The following is a 20,983-nucleotide window of genomic DNA, read 5'->3' on the forward strand; positions in this document are numbered from 1 at the left end:
CTAGACTAATTAATAAAGAGAAGAGAGTGTGTGTAGTTTTATTCAGCTGTTTATTAGCGAAGGAAATTTCACTAACCGAGGAGCGTACGGCTATCTGCTCTACTCAACTAAGTGAGCGCCCTCCTTTATATTCAATAATATCAACCGTTCCGGCTAACGCCAAACGGTAAGAACACTGGCTAAAAAGGTGAATAAATAGGACCGCTCATGCTTTGGTATGACAACAATATAAGTGACGATAAGTGATAGTGTTGTGACGGGATATCAGATATAACAATAGCATAACGAGTGAAACAACGATATAATGAAAGGACAACACATACAAAAAGTAAGACAACAACGATAAGTGATAGCATAACGATTACAACAACAACAATAAAAAGGACAAGACATACAATAAATAAGAAATGCAGTGTCATGGCCGTGTTCATGGTGTCATGAAAATATTTTTTTCAGTACAAACCGATACAGGTTACTTATACAAGCCTTAAACATACTTATATAAACCTTCAATATACAATACTTATATAGGCCTTAAACATAAATTATAATACAAAATATAGCATCGAAGCAACTTACGAACAAATTCACCTTACGAACAATCGTTCGGAACGTAACTCGTTCGTAGGTTGGGAACCGTCTGTATATGTATATATATATATATATATATCTTCTTCCTTTCTTACATATTATATACAACTACATGCCCGGGTAGCAAAAAAGTTTTTTCACAGAAAGTTAGCACTAGTTGCTAAATTTCGTTGCCATTGGCTTAGTTTCTTTAGCGAATGAGTTTGAGTAAGTTAGCTAGTAACTTAAGCTAGTAACTTACTATAATAAAAGCCATGCTTCAAGCAGTCTAGGAGAGGAAAAACACTTTAGGGTAGTGGTTAACGCGTGTCTGTAGACCTTGAGGTTTCGAGTTGAAATCCTTCTATGTGGATGTTTCATTTCTAAAACTTTATCGTTATAACTGGACAAACAATTGACTCACATTGAGATTTATATAGGTAGCTATAAAGATATATATATATGTCTGCTTGTATTCTGTATGCAGAACTGTGTGCCCACCAGCCTGTGATTCTTGTCACACAGAGTTGTGTAAGCCTTACAAACTTCCATGTCCACACTACATTGGTCCATGCTGTCAGCGCAAGATAACCGATGCTGTACCAGAAGAAATGTGTTGTCCTTGTTGTAAATTCTCCATACCCACCGACTATCAGTGGAGTGTAGATGTTTTAGCTCTAGAAAACAGGTTAGTTATAATTTCATAACATACTGTCTCTCTTTCTCATGCTTTATAGCCTTTGTTGGCCCTTATTTATGGTCAGTCACTGCAACGAATGAGAGAATCAGTCTGTCTCAAACTTCGAGTAGCGAGCGCCAAGTAGCGAGCGTCAAGTAGCGAGCGCGCGGTGGTAGCGAGCGCGCGGTGGTAGCGAGCGCGCGGTGGTAGCGAGCGCGCGGTGGTAGCGAGCGCGCGGTGGTAGCGAGCGCGCGGTGGTAGCGAGCGCGCGGTGGTAGCGAGCGCGCGGTGGTAGCGAGCGCGCGGTAGTAGCGAGCGCGCGGTAGTAGCGAGCGCGCGGTAGTAGCGAACGCGCGGTACTAACGAGCGCGCGGTACTAGCGAGCGCGCATTACTAGCGAGCGCCTGATACTAGCGAGCGCGCGGTAGTAGCGAACGCGCGGTACTAGCGAGCGCGCATTACTAGGGAGCGCGCATTACTAGGGAGCGCGCATTACTAGGGAGCGCGCGGTCCTAGCGAGCGCGCGGTCCTAGCGAGCGCGCGGTACTAGCCAGCGCGCGGTACTAGCCAGCGCGCGGTACTAGCCAGCGCGCGGTACTAGCCAGCGTGCAGTATCAAACTGCATGCGGATCAAACTGCAGTATCAAACTGCAGTGCAAATTTGTTTGAGCGAGCTGTCAAACAAAAAGTATCTCATGCCAGCTTGAACACATTCATTAAAGCTAGGCCTCTACTGGTTTGTTCCCACTCCAATTTGACAGTAAACAGTGTAGGGTGTGTGCTTTCACCAACACTTTTCTCGCTTAATTGCTTTGCCATGCTTGAAATAGCTTTCAATGACAGCGCAAAAAAACTTTACATACCGTCTCAAAGAGAAGCAGATCTGCTTAATGTGGCTCGATTCAAATCGAAAGTTCAAGACGACTACTAAGCTTAATAGAAATAATAGCAAATTTGTTGATGGTAGCAGCTCCCAGATAAAGCCATATTTATCTAAGTGAATTTGTAATGACGCGAGCATTTTCGAAAGATGGATCCAGGTTGTCTGCCCTGATTATTAATTTACTAACAGTTGAAAAAACCAAAGTACAATCAGTTGAGGTCTAGATTGAGGTTTGAAGATACTGTCAAGAAAAATTTAAAGTAATTATGGATTGTAATGGATGGCAATAAACAGGGCTGACTAGATATGTTTAATTGAACTAAAAAGCAAAGAAATCATTGTCACATAAACAGAATATTCTGATAATGAGGAATTAAGTTGCTGCAAGAATCTCTTGGGCATCATTTTACTCCGAAATAGATCTTTTCATTGTCACCTTACTTTAGATTCATTGGGTATTATCTCCTTTTGTTGGTAAGATGAATGAGCTAGGTATGGTTTCATTTTTCACCACCAGTCGATGGGGTGCAGGAATGAACCTACATGTACAATGACTAGCTGACAGCAGAACTGTTAAGGCCTCTCACTCAACTTGTAGCATCTAGGTCACTTTTGATGTCTCTGCTTCATTGGCTGTGAGGTTTCTTTCATGGTTGTAAAATCTGTTGATTGTGAATTTTTTATATTGTTGTTTTATTTACAGGCAATTTTTTGAGAAGTGTTCAGAACATACAGCATTTATAGGCTACAGTCCAGAGACGACAGCCTTGGTAGTTCGGGAAGCCTCTAAAGAAATGCCGAAGGAAGCGGATGGCTCAGCTGATTTACCACAGGTTTATAAACTGATCTAGAACTATTGATTCTAATGATAAAACTAAATTTAGTATACTACTATTGAGTACATTATTATTTTCATAATAATAGTGTCTCTCTTGAAGCCGGCATGAAGAGCAACTCACGTTAAGGATAGAAAGCAGTTGTATAGCTGCATATTAGCACATTGGTTCCCACAGTGTTAAGCGGAAGAAGTCTACACTCATCTGTACTTTTAAGCGATCCCTTGATTGAAAATATAACAGTATGGGAATTTAAGGGAATGTAATAATTATTTATAGGAAAAGTCTTCAAGTGTTTCTTCATAACATGCAGCCACGGCAGCATCTCTTCAATGCTAGCTAGAATGTTAGTAATGTGTCATGTGTGTAATTGGGGTGTTAGTAATGTGTAATATGTGTAGTTGGAGCGTTAGTAATTTCTGATTTTTTTGTGATTTGTGATTTATTTTCATCAAAAACATTAGTTGATCAAAAGAAAAAAGCTGGAGGAGTGAAGCCCATAATACGCAATAGCATAGCTAGTCGTAGCATTGGGCTTGTCGTCATCGGTTTTATTCACATGTTAAAAGATACAACCTGAGTTCTCTCTTGAAACTGGCCATCTTCTCTATGCCTTTAATAGACTTAGGGAGCTGGTTCCAAAAATGGCTTGTTGGAAATCCACCCTGTGTAGTTGGTGTTTTAGTAATGCGTGTAGTTGGTGTGTTAGTAATGTCTAATGTGTGTAGTTGGTGTGTTAGTAATGTGTAATGTGTGTAGTTGGTGTGTTAGTAATGTGTAATGCGTGTAGTTGGGGTGTTAGTAATGTGTGTAGTTGGTGTGTTAGTAATGTGTAATGTGTGTAGTTGGTGTGTTAGTAATGTGTAATGTGTGTAGTTAGGGTGTTAGTAATGTGTAATGTGTGTAGTTGGTGTGTTAGTAATGTGTAATGTGTGTAGTTGGTGTGTTAGTAATGTGTAATGCGTGTAGTTGGGGTGTTAGTAATGTGTGTAGTTGGTGTGTTAGTAATGTGTAATGTGTGTAGTTGGTGTGTTAGTAATGTGTAATGTGTGTAGTTAGGGTGTTAGTAATGTGTGTAGTTGGTGTGTTAGTAATGTGTAATGTGTGTAGTTGGTGTGTTAGTAATGTGTAATGTGTGTAGTTAGGGTGTTAGTAATGTGTAATGTGTGTAGTTGGTGTGTTAGTAATGTGTAATGTGTGTAGTTGGTGTGTTAGTAATGTGTAATGTGTGTAGTTGGGGTGTTAGTAATGTAGAACTAGCTTACAAAATAATTTGAAGACACAATATTCAATCAGCTAAATTTACAGATGTTTTTAGGTTTTAGAATTTCCACAGCTTGACACCCAGGACAGACATTTGATTATGTGACAATTCTATTGACTGTAGTCGATACTGCAGAAGAGGTTGCAGCATTTATTTATAAATAACTGGAATATAATGGGACTGATTTTTTCATTTCATTGTGGATGCTTAATATGTGCATTTCAAATGATGCAAAAATGTTTCAATTTTCTAAATATTTAAATAAGCTGATATTATTTCTCCTTAAGTGGATCACTTAAAGTGTGGCCAACTCTACATCACAAATAAATTGAGAAATAAAAGGGTAGACCTACTTCGGAAAAACTAAAAATGTAAACTGTCTTTTTCACACTGATGAGAAATATAAAAAACATGAATGTATTTTGCTAGTATTTGTCTTTTACTGTGAGAGTGAAGCAAGTTTTATTGTTGTAAGCTTTTGTGTCAAACAATTTGGAAAAAAGGCAAAATATTTGTTACTATTATAGACTTGGTTCATTTTTAAAAGTTTTCTTATGCTATATTAATTTTTCCAAGCAAAGGATTCTGTGATATTTGTTGCATATAGTTACTGGAAAAGTCCAAGTACCACCTACTACAAAGTGCCACGGGTGAGTCAGTCCTGCGACTCGATATGACAGAGCTGTCCCATGAGGCTAAGTCTATTCAAGATGTCTACTTTGACAAACAACAGCATGAGAGTCTCTTAGAGTATTTGAACCAAATGCTGCCTCAGGCTAACAGCCGCCAAAAGTCACTCTTTATACAGGTACGCCGAGTTATCATTGAGTATATGCATATGTAATGGTGTTTTACTGATATTGATTTCGCTATCTCCAACACAGTTTAGCAGTCTGCGTAAGAATTATGTAGAACTTCAGAACGTCTTTTGATTTACATTGGAATGAGCAACATTTATTCTCTTCTTTCATGCGGTATACAGAGTAATAATTTGAAAATTAACTAAAATTTCTATCATTTTGATCCGCTAGCGAATCTTTATTACGTTTGCTGAGCTCTGAGGATGAGCTGGTAATTATAGAACATTTAAAGGTTGACTTGCAACAAAATTCACATTACAGTTATTTGGTATCAAAAGGCTCACCATGTTTCACTCTATGGTGTTTTCGTGATGGCTGTGATTAACTGTTCGTTTTTGAGCTTTTAAGAGCTTGTAATCACATTTCCACATATTTTGCATTGCACCTACAACACAGCACAGTAAGACATGGTGAGTCTTTTATATCAAATAACTGTCATGGGAACTCTGTTACAAGTCAACCTTTAACCTGTATTATTTGATACGCTACAACAAGTAACTAGTATTGAGTATCACTTATTTCTACCTATAGGTGACATCTTTTGCTGAGTTGTTAGTAAAGGCGGATCTAGACGCACTGAAGGAAAAGATTACGGATTTCTCTATAGAAATTAAAGATGTTGACCTTGAGCAATACGTTCGGGAAACTGACTTTGCTGATGCTGTCAGGTACCTCCTAGTTGTCAATATGTTTATGCTGTTGTCACTGTAACACATATTAATAAGGTAGCTTGTTTGCTTGCAAAAAACCTCTTTTCTGTACTGAACTTACTTTTTTCATTACAAAAAGTTTACTTTCGAGAATATTTTTAATTGTTGAATGAACTATATTTCGCAAGCATTTTGACAGTTCTGGCATTCAGCTTGGGATACTCACCGTCACAAAGGGTTTGATGGTAGAGAGGTTTTTATCACTGCTTTTTAAATTTATAATAGTGAGAGGAGTTTAATTCTCATCGCAGAACCTCATTTTGCATTTTTTAATAGGAAAAGACAACTTCAGTAGGTTTGCTGCTTTCATCATGCCTCATTTACATAATACCTGGCTAAATGAAGCATCTATAATAACTATCTATAACCTGGCTAAATGCAGTCATCTATAATAACTATCTATAACCTGGCTAAATGCAGTCATCTATAATAACTATCTATAACCTGGCTAAATGTAATTGCCTATAATAACTATCTATAACCTGGCTAAATGAAATAATCTATAATAACTATCTATAACCTGGCTAAATGAAATCATCTATAATAACTATCTATAACCTGGCTAAATGCAATCATCTATAACCTCATCTATAACCTGGCTAAATGCAGTCATCTATAACCTCATCTATAACCTGGCCAAATGCAGTCATCTATAACCTCATCTATAACCTGGCTAAATGCAGTCATCTATAACCTGGCTAAATGCAATCATCTATAACCTAATCTATAACCTAGCTAAATTCATTCAAACTTTGACATGGAAAGATATTGTTTTTAAACATTTTCTTGGTATGCTAAAACTGTCATATGTTGGAGCAAATATTTTATAATACTGTATATCATTTAAGTGGTTCTTCAGCTCAAAACCTTGATAAATCTTTCAGGTAATTATATGAATCATTAAAACAATTCCATAAAATTATCTATAAAATTAATCTACTGAATTATCTGACAGACTAAATTATCGGACTCATGTAGAACCTAAATCGTGTGTCAAAACCTAAATTCATTGCAAAATAATAACTAAAAGATTTATAATAGTCGTCTTGCCTTCAGATTTCGGACAGGCCATCACAGGTGGAGGTTTTTCAGTGCAGGAGGGGGTCTGTTCTGTAGGTAGTGCAGGAGAGGGTCTGTAGGTTGTGCATGAAAGAGGTCTGTAGGAAGTGCATGAAGGGGGTCTGTAGGTAGTGCAGGAGGAGGTCTGTAAGTAGTGCAGGAGGGACTGCAGGTAGTGCATGAAAGGGGTCTGTAGGTAATGCAGGAGCAGGTCTGTAGGTAGTGCAGGAGGGGGTCTGTAGGTAATGCAGGAGCGGGTCTGTAGGTAGTGCAGGAAGGGGTCTGTAGGTAGTGCAGGAGGGGGTCTGTAGGTAGTGCAGGAGAGGGTCTGTAGGTAGGGTTGGTGATAGAGAGGCGAAGTTTAGACTTCATGAACTTTCAATTATTTTTGTCTACATTTACATTTTATCTCCCTTTGTCTACCCTTTTTCACTTCAACTAAATTCAGGTTTTTTGGATAACTTTTATATTTTTCTTACGATCACAACCATAAATCTTCTGAAAAACTGATCCAGTGGTTGGTAGAATGAGTGACAGAAATGTGCACCATAACTTTTTCCAACTTACACTAAATAATGTTTAAATTAACCTAATTTATCTTTTTTACATTTTGCTGATGTTTACCGTGATATACTGTATAATAAGTTAATATTTAAAGAAAATTGCAATTGTTTAATTTTAATTACTAAATTGTCTGTCATTTTCGCTTACAATGTTTTAAAAATTTCAGATGTCACATGTTGTAAATTACTTTGCATGTTCAGACAGATATTTATTTGAATTTGTATTTCAAAAAGTTTTTGTTCAGTGCTATTCATAAGCAGATGTTTGACTGTAAATGGGTGTATTGACGTAAACAGATGTTTGACTGTAAGTCGGTGTATTGACATAAGCCTGTAATTTTGTACTATTGTTCTTTTAAAGTACATATTTTCAATCTTATCAACTGACAGGGAATAGCAAAAAAGACATTCGATTTGCTGCCACATTCTGTAAACCCGGCAAGTGATGCAATTTAAGAAAGTAGTGTTGCTCATTGTTTACCTATTTACCTAGCTATTAGATGTTAATAAATCATAACATGGAAACTTAGTTCTTTATTCCAAAGTTTTTGCCATATTTAATAATAAAATTCTTGTCTGCATTAGAACCATTCTACATATTTTTGTACCACCAGTTTGTTGTATTATATAATGAAGATAAAATCCTCGAAGGTTGAGTCATTTTTAATGTAAGTTCTGTATCATTCATAGATTTATAGGTTCTGTTAACCTGTTATAAGCTCATCTGCCTTTTCTCATGTACCCTTTAAAAAATCTTTACAACTGTTATTGATAGGTAATTGTACATTTTATTTACCAGGGAGTCAAAGTTTTGTGTCACCCACAAACCTAGCACGCATAGTTCAAAGACTAACTTCATCTGGCAAGAGCTGTCAAAAACCAAAACACACATGGTTCTAAGACTAAAATCATCTGGCAAGGGCAGTCAAAATCCAAACACACATAGCTCAAAGACTAACACCCTCCTATAAGGGCAGTCAAAAACCAAACACACATAGCTCAAAGACTAACACCCTCCTATAAGGGCAGTCAAAAACCAAACGCACATAGCTCAAAGACTAACACCCTCCTATAAGGGCAGTCAAAAACCAAACACTCATAGTTCAAAGACTAACACCCTCCTATAAGGCCAGTCAAAAACCAAACACTCATAGTTCAAAGACTAACACCCTCCTATAAGGCCAGTCAAAAACCAAACACTCATAGCTCAAAGACTAACACCTTCATATAAGGCCAGTCAAAATCCTAGCACACGTGGTTCTAATACTAACATCCTTTGGTAAGAAAAGGTTGATTCATGGGGTCACAACTCTCCATTGGACTGTGATGTTTTGCAGAGAGTTCTATCGGAAGCCAAGTACCAACGATTGCAAGCTATTGCTGGTGCAGTGCGAGTCAGCTCAGGCAAATATTGAGCTTCTAGATTCTGTTCGTTACATCACACAGCGCGAGCATCCTGCCAAACAGTTCTATAAAGACTCTGCTACAATAGAGAAGCAATGTGATAATATAGTCACTTCGCCAACACATACTGTCTTGCTGCTAAACATTCCTCGAGGTTGCCAGTTCACCGGGTACCAAGGTAACGTTATTGGGTTGGTTTTGATCTAGGTCAAGTAGATGCACTAATAAAAGCATGTGTCACATAAATTTGCTGATGCACACACTACAGCCTACAGCTAGCAATCACAATTCTCATCAGTTCTAGGCGTAGGTTAGATGTTTGTGTTTGCCTAGTTACTTTAATGGCGCTGTTAAACTGTTATGCCAAAAGTTTTGAAGGCAAAATGTTGTCAAGTTTTACAAAACATGTAGGGAACTTGGTTTATACTCGTAGGCATTTCTCAAATTGCTCCCTGCAGAAATTTCACCTATAATTAGTAACTTATATATCAACCTTTCTATATTGGATTAAAATGATTTGTTGTTAACACACATTTTCTGTGGTAAATGCATATGGATGATTTTTAGACTATGGATAACATATCTGGGGACGATTGCTAATACGACGAGTGAGTCATGCAGAAAAAAGTTACTAAAACATGGATATTGTTTGAATTACTAAAAAACATCAGACACAGGATGCATCGTAAATGAACTCACTGACAACTAGTATTCAAAACAAATTTATATAACAAGTTTTATGTCAATATCCATTATCACACAGCAGTTGAGAAATATCATAGACGATACACATGTATGATAATATGAGGTGATGGCGGTTCATATCTCTCTCACAAATTGCAATCAGGTAACAGATTTTTACATTTTTATGCTACTTTCAACAGTTTTGCTAAATGTTTCCAACTCCGGTCTCATGAAAGTAATACATAAAATTAATTAATGAAAAATGTCTTCTGAAGAAAGAAGTGCATTGAATTATTTATTATGCCCATTGCACCACCAGGTTTTAATGTAGTAAGTTTTAAAGTAGTCATTTTATTACAGTGTCACTTACATATGATCATGTAGTGTTTTATTGCAGTGTCACTTACATATGATCATGTAGTGTTTTATTGCAGTGTCACTTACATATGATCATGTAGTGTTTTATTGCAGTGTCACTTACATATGATCATGTAGTGTTTTATTGCAGTGTCACTTACATATGATCATGTAGTGTTTTTATTGCAGTGTCACTTACATATGATCATGTAGTGTTTTTATTGCAGTATCACTTACATATGATCATGTAGTGTTTTTATTGCAGTGTCACGTACATATGATCATGTAGTGTTTTTATTGCAGTATCACGTACATATGATCATGTAGTGTTTTATTGCAGTGTCACTTACATATGATCATGTAGTGTTTTATTGCAGTGTCACTTACATATGATCATGTAGTGTTTTATTGCAGTGTCACTTACATATGATCATGTAGTGTTTTTATTGCAGTGTCACTTACATATGATCATGTAGTGTTTTTATTGCAGTATCACTTACATATGATCATGTAGTGTTTTTATTGCAGTGTCACTTACATATGATCATGTAGTGTTTTATTACAGTGTCACTTACATATGATCATGTAGTGTTTTATTGCAGTATCACGTACATATGATCATGTAGTGTTTTTATTGCAGTGTCACTTACATATGATCATGTAGTGTTTTTATTGCAGTGTCACGTACATATGATCATGTAGTGTTTTATTGCAGTGTCACGTACATATGATCATGTAGTGTTTTATTGCAGTGTCACTTACATATGATCATGTAGTGTTTTATTGCAGTGTCACTTACATATGATCATGTAGTGTTTTTATTACAGTGTCACGTACATATGATCATGTAGTGTTTTTATTACAGTGTTAGCTAAAACTGCTTATGTTAAAAACTCCTGTAGGTTCACCATGGCAATGTGTCCACATCGATGATCCTCGACTCTACGAGCTAAATCTAACTTCACTTAGGAAGTGTCTGACAACTACTCCTAGCCAAATTGTGGAAAAATTCATCAATCAAAGAGAAGCAGCTTTGAATGCTACAATGAACACGGAATTGCCTCCTCTTATTGAGTTTTCGGTATATGGCCTATCCTTAAAGCCTCATCCCTTTACCGTCTAGTTTAGTACTTCATAGATGAGTCATCATTTTAGAGTCTAGTTTAGTATTGTAGTTCATAGATGTCATTATTTTAGAGTCTAGTTTAGTATTGTCATTCATAGATGAGTCATTATTTTAGAGTCTAGTTTAGTATTGTAATTCATAGATAAGTCATTATTTTACCGTCTAGTTTGGTATTGTAATTCATAGATAAGTCATTATTTTAAAGTCTAGTTTAGTATTGTAATTCATAGATGAGTCATTATTTTATAGTCTAGTTTAGTATTGTAATTCATAGATGTCATTATTTTAGTGTCTAGTTTAGTATTGTAATTCAAAGGCATTTCATCATTAGTACATGCAACCCTCTTCACAATCAGCTCAATGTATAAATTTTCCAAACTACAATTTAGGATTTGAGCAAATATTTAGCTTTGCACCTATAGTAATTTCTAGTAAGCTGCGTTTAAAGTTTCTCGAAATATTGCAGTTTTATAAATCAAATAAAAATCATGATGTAAAAATAAAAAAACATCAAAATTATATAAATAATTGCAATTCACAAGTTACTAAATAAATGCAATTCATAAGTCAAGTTACTTTGATCTTCACCTATTCTATGTTTGAGTAAATTACATGATAAATCTCCTTCATCACTTCTGTCTTCGAGGCTATGTACAGTCGAACCTCTACACACAAAATATACCTTTTCCATTATTAGTCTTGTTCGTTTGACACTGTTGTTTGCTAGAGGAAATACATATCCAATATGGCGTTGTATTTTGTCTAATTCGTTATACAGCCTACAAAGTAAACAAAATACTTCAGGTAGTGACATTTGGTTACACAGTTTTCAATTCAAATGCATTATATAAAAGTCTTTACAACATCAAATTATAAAACTAAATTAAATGAAGAAACTAAATACAGCAGTAATTAGTAAAAAGAGGTTTATTTTGTCACATTGCCTTTGCATTAACGACATTAGCTTTGTGTCTCTATCTAAACATCTTCCAACTCCAATAATACTGGAGCTGGAAGATGTTCAGGTTGAGACACAAAGCTAATCCAACTAAAACTAGGTGAGCTTTATATTAACTTGACATAATCCTACGACCAAACAAGAGTGAAGCGATCGTTTGGGAGCTTTATGATAAATGCATATGTGCACACAACTCACGAAAATTATTCATCAACACCGTCGAAAACCCTTGTACTGAAATCTTATCAACAAATTTTACTATTTTTGTGTAGAGTCGTTCAAGTATAATAATGATAGAAAACACATATAAACCTATTTAAATGTGTTATCAAGTCTTTGAAAAGTTGACGCACTATTCTAAAACTAACCCATCTGATTGGATTATACATAAATAGACAGATTAATTTGGCATTAAATCGCAATAAAACTTGACAAGCCGTTTTTTAATCAAAATTAAGACCGGCCAACGAAACGCCAATAAGGCTGTGCGACAGAGAGTAGAACTATTAAGTCGTGCGCATTTCACGAAAAAAACGTGCTCATTTCACCAGTCTATGTCATTGTCCAATTGCCGAAGGTTTCTGTAATTAACGTAGAAGTACTGAAAAGTAATCGTTTCTTTTTTGCCGATTTTATTATTCGATTTAATTATTCGATTTTATAAGATTTAATTATAAGAATAATCATTCGAATTTACAGCATCGAAGTATATAGTGATGGAATGTCCAATGGCTGTTTTTGTAATTAACATAGACCGTTTGAGGCATAGACCGATTTACAGGTACGACAATGTGGTACACAGTTTATCTGCCTATGTTTTTTGTCCAATTACCGAAGGTTTCATTGAATTATCTAGAACATTAGCCAGATTTCTTTACATTTTATCTACAAGCTAGGGCCGAACTACAATACCCCTTTGGGACAAGAATATTTTTTCATTTTACTCCAGTTTGCAGAAAACTTTCAGACACGTGAATGCTAATGCTTGCTTTCTGTTACATATCGCTGTCAAAACCATTCTACATTCAACACAACCAACTTTCAAACTGTGTATATTACACAGCAGCTTGCCATTTTACTTTTAATATTGCATTTCAGAGATATAATAAACATATTTCATTATTGCTGTTAGTTAGGCCTACAGCTTTAATTAATATTTATTTTATTGTTGTAAAACATAGGTTTGAGATAGTAGTAGATTAGGTCTGATTTTTATCTCTGTCAATTCCTGCTGAGAACTACTTTTTCAACAGCCAGCAGTACCCTTTCTTTTTTCCATTACCACTTTGGTCGTGGACTGTATGACAGGAGAATTTCTAGTTAAGTATTGTTTTCTAATATTTGATTTAATGAAATTTTATCGTTAATAAATATGGTCTTTCGTTTTAACTCGTTTCATCTATTTGTTTACATTCAACTCATAGTTTTATGTGGTTTTATTGGTTACTACTGTGTAATTATCTGTTGCATCTGTTTAGATGTTTCCGACTCTAGTGTTTCTGATTTTTTTGGCTTGTATCATGAATTAAACGAATGGCAGTATATTTTTGTAAGAGTATATTCTGCAGTGAACGGCAGTTTTAATAAACGAAGCTGAAATTGAAATGGATTTACTTGGTCAGTGGAAGTTGGATTTGTTTGTCTGCACTTTCATCATGTTTATTTATTATATTTGGTGTGATAATATCAGGAGAATGCTGAATACCTTGATGATGAGGAAGAAGAATCTGCTCCTGGATCACTAACATCTGAGAATGAAACGTTTGCAGAAGAGATACTCAACTTTGTCATAAAGTGTTTACCTGTCACCTTGTCCGTCGTGAAGGTTGACCAAGATCATGAGAGGATGCATCTTTTGAAAGGACTTCTTTCTCAAAATGGTACGGAGTTTTTAATTTTTTGGCTAATGCATTTTTAGAGACACACGATAAAATACTAGCCAACTTTTTTTGTTTTTTGCAGAATTTCTTTTGCCTTTTATGAAGCACGTTCATCATCTGCTGAAGAAGCAAGAAGATGGTGAAGCCCAGATCCATTGGATCCGAACGGACGCAGTCAAAGCTAGCAACATGAAGCAATCGGAAACAATGAGGCTAGTCATTAAGACTCAGAAGTATTTCTATTTAGAGTACTTAAAGAGTCATTGCAATCACTACAATAAATTTTCTAGCGATAATATTTTAGTTAGTTCATCAGTGTAATGTATGATCAGTTTTCTAGTGATAATATTCTAGTTAGTCTATCAGTGTGATATATGATCAGTTTTCTAGTGATAATATTCTAGTTAGTTTATCAGTGTGATATATGATCGGTTTTCTAGTCATAATATTCTAGTTAGTTCATCAGTGTAATATATGATCAGTTTTCTAGTGATAATATTCTAGTTAGTTTATCAGTTTGATATATGATCGGTTTTCTAGTGATAATATTCTAGTTAGTTTATCAGTGTGATATATGATCGGTTTTCTAGTCATAATATTCTAGTTAGTTCATCAGTGTAATATATGATCAGTTTTCTAGTGATAATATTCTAGTTAGTTTATCAGTTTGATATATGATCGGTTTTCTAGTCATAATATTCTAGTTAGTTCATCAGTGTAATATATGATCAGTTTTCTAGTGATAATATTCTAGCTAGTTCATCAGTGTGATATATGATCAGTTTTTTAGTGATAATATTCTAGTTAGTTTATCAGTGTGATATATGATCGGTTTTCTAGTGATAATATTCTAGTTAGTTCATCAGTGTAATATATGATCAGTTTTCTAGTGATAATATTCTAGTTAGTTTATCAGTTTGATATATGATCGGTTTTCTAGTCATAATATTCTAGTTAGTTCATCAGTGTAATATATGATCAGTTTTCTAGTGATAATATTCTAGCTAGTTCATCAGTGTGATATATAATCAGTTTTCTAGTCATAATATTCTAGTTAGTTCATCAGTGTAATATATGATCAGTTTTCTAGTGATAATATTCTAGTTAGTCTATCAGTGTGATATATGATCAGTTTTCTAGTGATAATATTCTAGTTAGTTTATCAGTTTGATATATGATCGGTTTTCTAGTGATAATATTCTAGTTAGTCTATCAGTGTGATATATGATCAGTTTTCTAGTGATAATATTCTAGTTAGTTTATCAGTTTGATATATGATCGGTTTTCTAGTCATAATATTCTAGTTAGTTCATCAGTGTAATATATGATCAGTTTTCTAGTGATAATATTCTAGCTAGTTCATCAGTGTGATATATGATCAGTTTTCTAGTCATAATATTCTAGTTAGTTCATCAGTGTAATAATATATGATCAGTTTTCTAGTCATAATATTTTAGTATTATTCATTCCCAGTTTGTTGGAGCCCACATTGCACTCTCATGCCTTGATTGTGTTTTTGTCTTTAGGAAAGCATTAGAAGATTCTCTAGAGAGAGCCTTAACACCAGCCATGGCTGGAGTTGTCTCCTTTATTGATGTGAGGGCAAACCTGCTGATTGTGAATAGCGCTTCTTTTAAAGAATTGTGGTTGCAAATATTCACCAATTGTGACAAGTTGGGACTCACTTTTGAAGACCTAGTGAAAGGAAATGATGTAGGTACTTTCAGAAGTGTAATCAGCACTACTTGACTCATTTGATGTTATTCGTGCCTTTTATTATAATGTGGGTTAGTCCACTGACTATCATAGGCATCCTTTGGTGGTTGTTGCAAGTTGCAGAATAAGCAAATGAACATACTGTATTTAGTTACCTCAACATTTTGTTTTTTATGTAATCACATTATTGGAGCTTCAATATTTCACATTCATTTCACATTGATGATGAATTCAGCTTTTATCAACTGCAAAATTACTTTTATAAATGTTTTTCTATACAGTTGATATTGAATTTAAAAAGCTAGAATTTTATTTAAAATAATCTTATAGCTTCATTAAACAAGTTTCACACTACCTTTGGACATATGAAATGGGATTCATATCCTTGAATACAAGCTACGCAGTTATTGAAGGCTACAAGCCTTCAATAACTGCTGGCAATCATTTGATAGGGTGTCATTAAAATGTCACTTAATGTCAATTATTCATCAAAATGTTATATCGTTGTTTACACAGGTTCAGCAGCATGCTCTTGTGGTGTGTAGGATGTAGTGTAATTTCAATGTAGACACTAGGATATATGTAAATACTTCCAGGTAAATGTGCCGTATAGATTTACAGCTGCATTGCTGAAAGTTTTATGTCATAGAAACTTCTGGAGTCTTACCAAGCGGTTCGAGTTGGTCAGGGTAAAACGACGTTCGCCCTCAGGTTTCCATTTTCATGGCTGGTCAAAGAAACCCTTGATAAAATCGTGCAGACTGTTTCACAGGCTAACCTCAAAACAGGTTGGCACCAATTCATTCTCCTATCATTAGCAAGCATTCTCTCCGTCATAAGTTAGTTAGAATGTTTGCATGCTCCTCACATGGTTGCCTGTCCAAAAGGACAGCACTGGTTAGGGCTTTGTAAAGTTTTTTAAAATATGTGTTAAAATTTTCTGCTGCTAAATATTGCTGAATTTTTGTGCCCAGTTATGTAAATATAATATGTAGACACCAGAACACCATACTCAGCGTAATTGTATTATCTGCAAAATCTTTTGAGCATCAACAAATAGAAACACTTCAGGAAAACGTTGCTTACTTAGTTGACTAAAAAAATATACTTCTCGTTTTCATTTGCACTCTAAATTTATTAACTGTTCAGAGTTCTTTTCAAAAGCATTCCTTCATAGCTACATAGTTTTAGTAGTAGCTGAAATACTAGCTTAATGTATGATTGGTCCTGCTTTTCTTGTTACTGAGTTATCCAGTTAGTTTCTTGATTTGAACATCTGCTTCTGGTCTCATAGAAGCGTAACAGATGTTAAGTGTTGGAAGTGATGGAAGTATCTTGTAAGTGTCACATGCCGGTTAAGGATTGATTCCAGAAACAATATTTATTTAGATTCATGACACTTGTGTGGATTACAGTTCAGAACATTAGTATTCTATACATTCTTGTTATAAATTTAGGTGTAGGTCACATTTAAGCATTTTAGTTAGATGTAGATATAATGAAAGAGGCTCTCATCATGATGCCATGCTATCATGAACTAATAAAGAAATGGTGTCTTTCTGTTTGTTGTAAAGATCCTTTAAATCAATGAAATTAATATTCATTGCATCTCATATTTGTGTGAGATGTTCAACTAGTCTGGACTAGTTGTTTATACCAAGATGTTTAGTTGAGTGATGCTGAGCAGAAACAGAAACAAACCGACATTGTATCACTTCTTTGTCCAAGTTCAGATTTAAATTTTGGTACCGAGATACTTAAATATAGTTATTAAATTTGTTTCTATTTTATCAGTGTATTTGATTTGTTATCGCTTCATTGATTTAGTTTTTACGTATAATTTGTCATTTTACGTTTAGTTTTTTGTATGGTTCAGCAATACTATAATATTATAATGCATTTCTTGTTAACTATATGTCATGATATGAATAAATTATTGTTTTTTAAATACTCGAGCGACTCTATTGAAGCAAGATGTGAATATTCACTTCAACAGGCAGTTTAAATATGCGAACATACACATTGGCACTTCATGTTATGTTAATTGCTCACAGGTGGCTAGCTTTGTATCTCTCTTGCCAACTCTATCTACACTCTGTCCATTTCCACTGCTTTCAAGGCTACTCCTTAGTTTGCCTGTCTTTAGTTCTTTAATATAAAAGGGAGGCATTAAAAACTTCTTTTTATTGATTATTATTAATTTATTGACTTGGTTTCTTTCAAATATGATTAAATCTTTACATGCATTTGTCTAATGCATTTTTTGTCATGTTCTGCTTAATTACTTGGAGTCATCCTCGTAAACATTAATTCATCTTTCGCATGATTCGAGTCGTCTGAATTCGTAACACTTGCTATAGATGACGATGGAGACGATCTGGAATTTAAATCAAGTTTCCTTGGCAAGATAATTATAAAGTTTGGAGAGGGAAAAGTAAGTGAAGAGATGAGAGATGCCTATTTGGAAGACTTTGTCTACATGGCCCATCCGTGTTCTTCTACCACCGAGCACTGGGTGAGTCTTTATCTATCACAACTTTACTCTAGTGTGACCAAACAACTAATGCGTCCAATGCTAAGTCTACTTGCGAAAGTAAACCTGAATACTTGCCCAAATGTAATATGTTCTACTACTATGGTGAGCTTTGCAATAAGTTTAAGATGAGTTCTGCGTGGATATATTCTTTGAATATCTGTTTTCAACTGGTAGTTTTGTCTGAATATAGGTATATCATGCAATTATAATCCAACACTCGTTGGATTCTGGGATACTCAGCTCTCAAAAGCATACAAAAGCTACAAAGTGTCTAAAACCTATAAAACATTTATAGATAGGTTTTAAAGCTTATCGGCTTTCTAAAAAACCTTCTGCTTTAGTTTAGCCAAAAAAACCCAAATAATTTGTTTAAATTTGATAGTGGTAGAGCAGTTTAGCTTTAAAAATATAAATAAGTCCAGTTAACAGCTGAACTAGCATTTTAGATTTGGCTGGAATTGTTGCCATTAGTTACCATGGATTAGTTACCATTGTTGACAAAAGCAATCCATTCACGCAATTGTTGACTATCAAACAAAAGAAATTGACTTCTTTTGCAAGATAGCTGTTGGAGAGAAGGACTCAACTAGTATAGTTGACTAGTATAGTGACTGCAATCATTTTTCAAACAGATTTAAAATTTTGAATTCCAATATTTATTCCATTTCTGTATACAGGCAAACTAACTGTTTTATTGTTTTTCTGTGTTCGATGTTTTCGTAACATTTTATGATTGCTATGTATCAACATTTATGAAAATCTATTTAAATATGGGTAAGATTTTTTATTATGAGAATCTTGTATAAAGTTTGTTGAATATTTCAGTTTTTGAACATTTTCTAATTTTAGTATGTCATAAAACAAATTTTTTAAATCGGTTTTTTGATCCATGATATATTGACAATTTTTTGACACCTCATTGGGATGCAAATGTGTGGGACGAAAAGGCAACATGGTAGTCATAAAACACTAACCAACAGTAGCTGACCTCGGTAGCACAGCAAGTTCGTGCGCCCTGTTTATTGACTTGCAGGAATATCGTAGACTATTTTGGTGTTTTGAAGAATTCATCAATTTTAGCTTGTCTCTTTTCCCCAGTCATATTGTAATAATAATTATGACATGGCTGACTGTTGCTTTCGGCTTAGTTTTCCTGTTCTTTGCGAAGTTTTTGGTAACTTTTGCCTTCTTTCAATTTAAGTGACATATTTTAAAAAGCTTATTTGAAACAGCATATGATAGTTGCACCAGTAACATATGATACATGTAGTTGCACCAGTAGCATATGATAGTTGCACCAGTAGCATATGATAGTTGCACCAGTAGCATATGATAGTTGCACCAGTAGCATATGATAGTCGCACCAGTAGCATATGATAGTTGCACCAGCAGCATATGATAGTTGCACCAGCAGCATATGATACATGTAGTTGCACCCAGAGCATATTATACCAGGCAGCCTACCAGGCTATTAATAGTGCTTTATTTCTAAAACAATCTTAGTAAAATATTTTTGTTCAGTCGATGCATTGAAATTAACAACATCTTTATTATTAAATAAAAAGATACTTAATTCAAATAAAGTCGCGTTAATATACAGATGCTGCAGTCAATAAAGCTATCTATGGTTATTGAATGATATTTAGGATATATTTCTTACTCGTTCCACTAACTATAGAAATTAGTAAAAAAATTTGTGACTAGTTAAATTGTTGTTAACTAACATTTTAAACACTAATATTAAATATTTTATATAAACAATAAACATTTACTAACAGCAGTGGTAATCTGAGCTTGGGTGATAATTTAATGTACTACTAATATTAATTAGTAATATAACTAATATTAATAATATTATTTCATATTTATATTTACTATAATAATTACTATTTAGATAGTAAATATATATGGTAAGTTAAAAGCAAATAGACAATAAATGTAATGTGATATATTATATATTAGAAATATAAAACTGTTGGATGTTATATTTGAAAAATACTATTCAACTTTATGTAAAATAAAAACATTATAGTTTAGAAATGCTACAACAGTTATAATCATATAGCTACTCTCTTACTATTTATGCTATCTATCAACAATTAGTTACTCTCTTACTATTTATACTATCTATTAACAATTAGTTACTCTCTCACTATTTATACTATCTATCAACAATTAACATAATCATTAGTGTAAGATAAGCACGTAGTTTATAGCAAATTATATAAAAAATTTAAAATGATGTTTTACTACCAGTCAAGGTGTTTGTTTGCAAGCCGCTAACAAAACTTTAGGTACATGTAGACCAAAAAGTAGCGACTGTGACAATCATTCCTGCTCATACATACCTTCATCAGTTATACTATACTTAAAAAGGCGTAAAGCTAGTCTAAGCTATTAAAACCAACAGAAATTTATTCTCATAGATTTCTTTTAAAATTGTCGGTATATTCAATTTTGCAAATAAATTTTACATTTTTTGTTGTTGTTGAAGCTGATCACCGGGATCATTTTAAATTAGCGCTGATGGCATGGTAATCATATTTCATTAGAGTGCCACATTTTCAATGTAAATTTTTTTGCAATGCTCGTGTTTCGAGATAAATTATTATTGCAAAAAAATTTCTACAAGTGTCATGTTTTCAATTTTATTAAAGGTTTGTCTGGATGGAGTAGTGAGGTAATTATAATAATTTTTATAAGCGAACTTAATACTATCGCAACAAATTTTAATGACCAGCGTGATGCTGTTTTGCAGGTGCTAATAATGGTAAATCTGGTGTTTAGAGACTAAAATGTTTGCACATTTTATTAAAACTGTAACAAAAGTTGTTTCACATAAATTTGAGAGCATTTCGGAGTTTATATTGTATCTTTATCCAGAGAACAACAGCGACA

The 20,983-nt window shown here is 34.3% G+C and overlaps 1 protein-coding gene across 1 annotated transcript in view; it reads left to right on the forward strand.

Annotated features, from left to right (window-relative positions):
* LOC137392800 (E3 ubiquitin-protein ligase rnf213-alpha-like) overlaps positions 1-20,983 on the forward strand; it is an 87,332-nt gene that overhangs the window by 25,966 nt on the left and 40,383 nt on the right. The window contains exons 17-26 of the mRNA XM_068079129.1: positions 1,051-1,258; positions 2,836-2,965; positions 5,624-5,760; positions 8,762-9,006; positions 10,772-10,950; positions 13,644-13,833; positions 13,916-14,045; positions 15,360-15,546; positions 16,199-16,337; positions 17,910-18,064. Of these exons, the coding sequence (XP_067935230.1) occupies positions 1,051-1,258; positions 2,836-2,965; positions 5,624-5,760; positions 8,762-9,006; positions 10,772-10,950; positions 13,644-13,833; positions 13,916-14,045; positions 15,360-15,546; positions 16,199-16,337; positions 17,910-18,064 (1,700 nt within the window). The remainder of the gene's footprint in view (positions 1-1,050; positions 1,259-2,835; positions 2,966-5,623; positions 5,761-8,761; positions 9,007-10,771; positions 10,951-13,643; positions 13,834-13,915; positions 14,046-15,359; positions 15,547-16,198; positions 16,338-17,909; positions 18,065-20,983) is intronic.

Source organism: Watersipora subatra, chromosome 4 (assembly GCF_963576615.1).
Source record: "Watersipora subatra chromosome 4, tzWatSuba1.1, whole genome shotgun sequence".
Lineage (NCBI taxonomy): Eukaryota > Metazoa > Bryozoa > Gymnolaemata > Cheilostomatida > Watersiporidae > Watersipora > Watersipora subatra.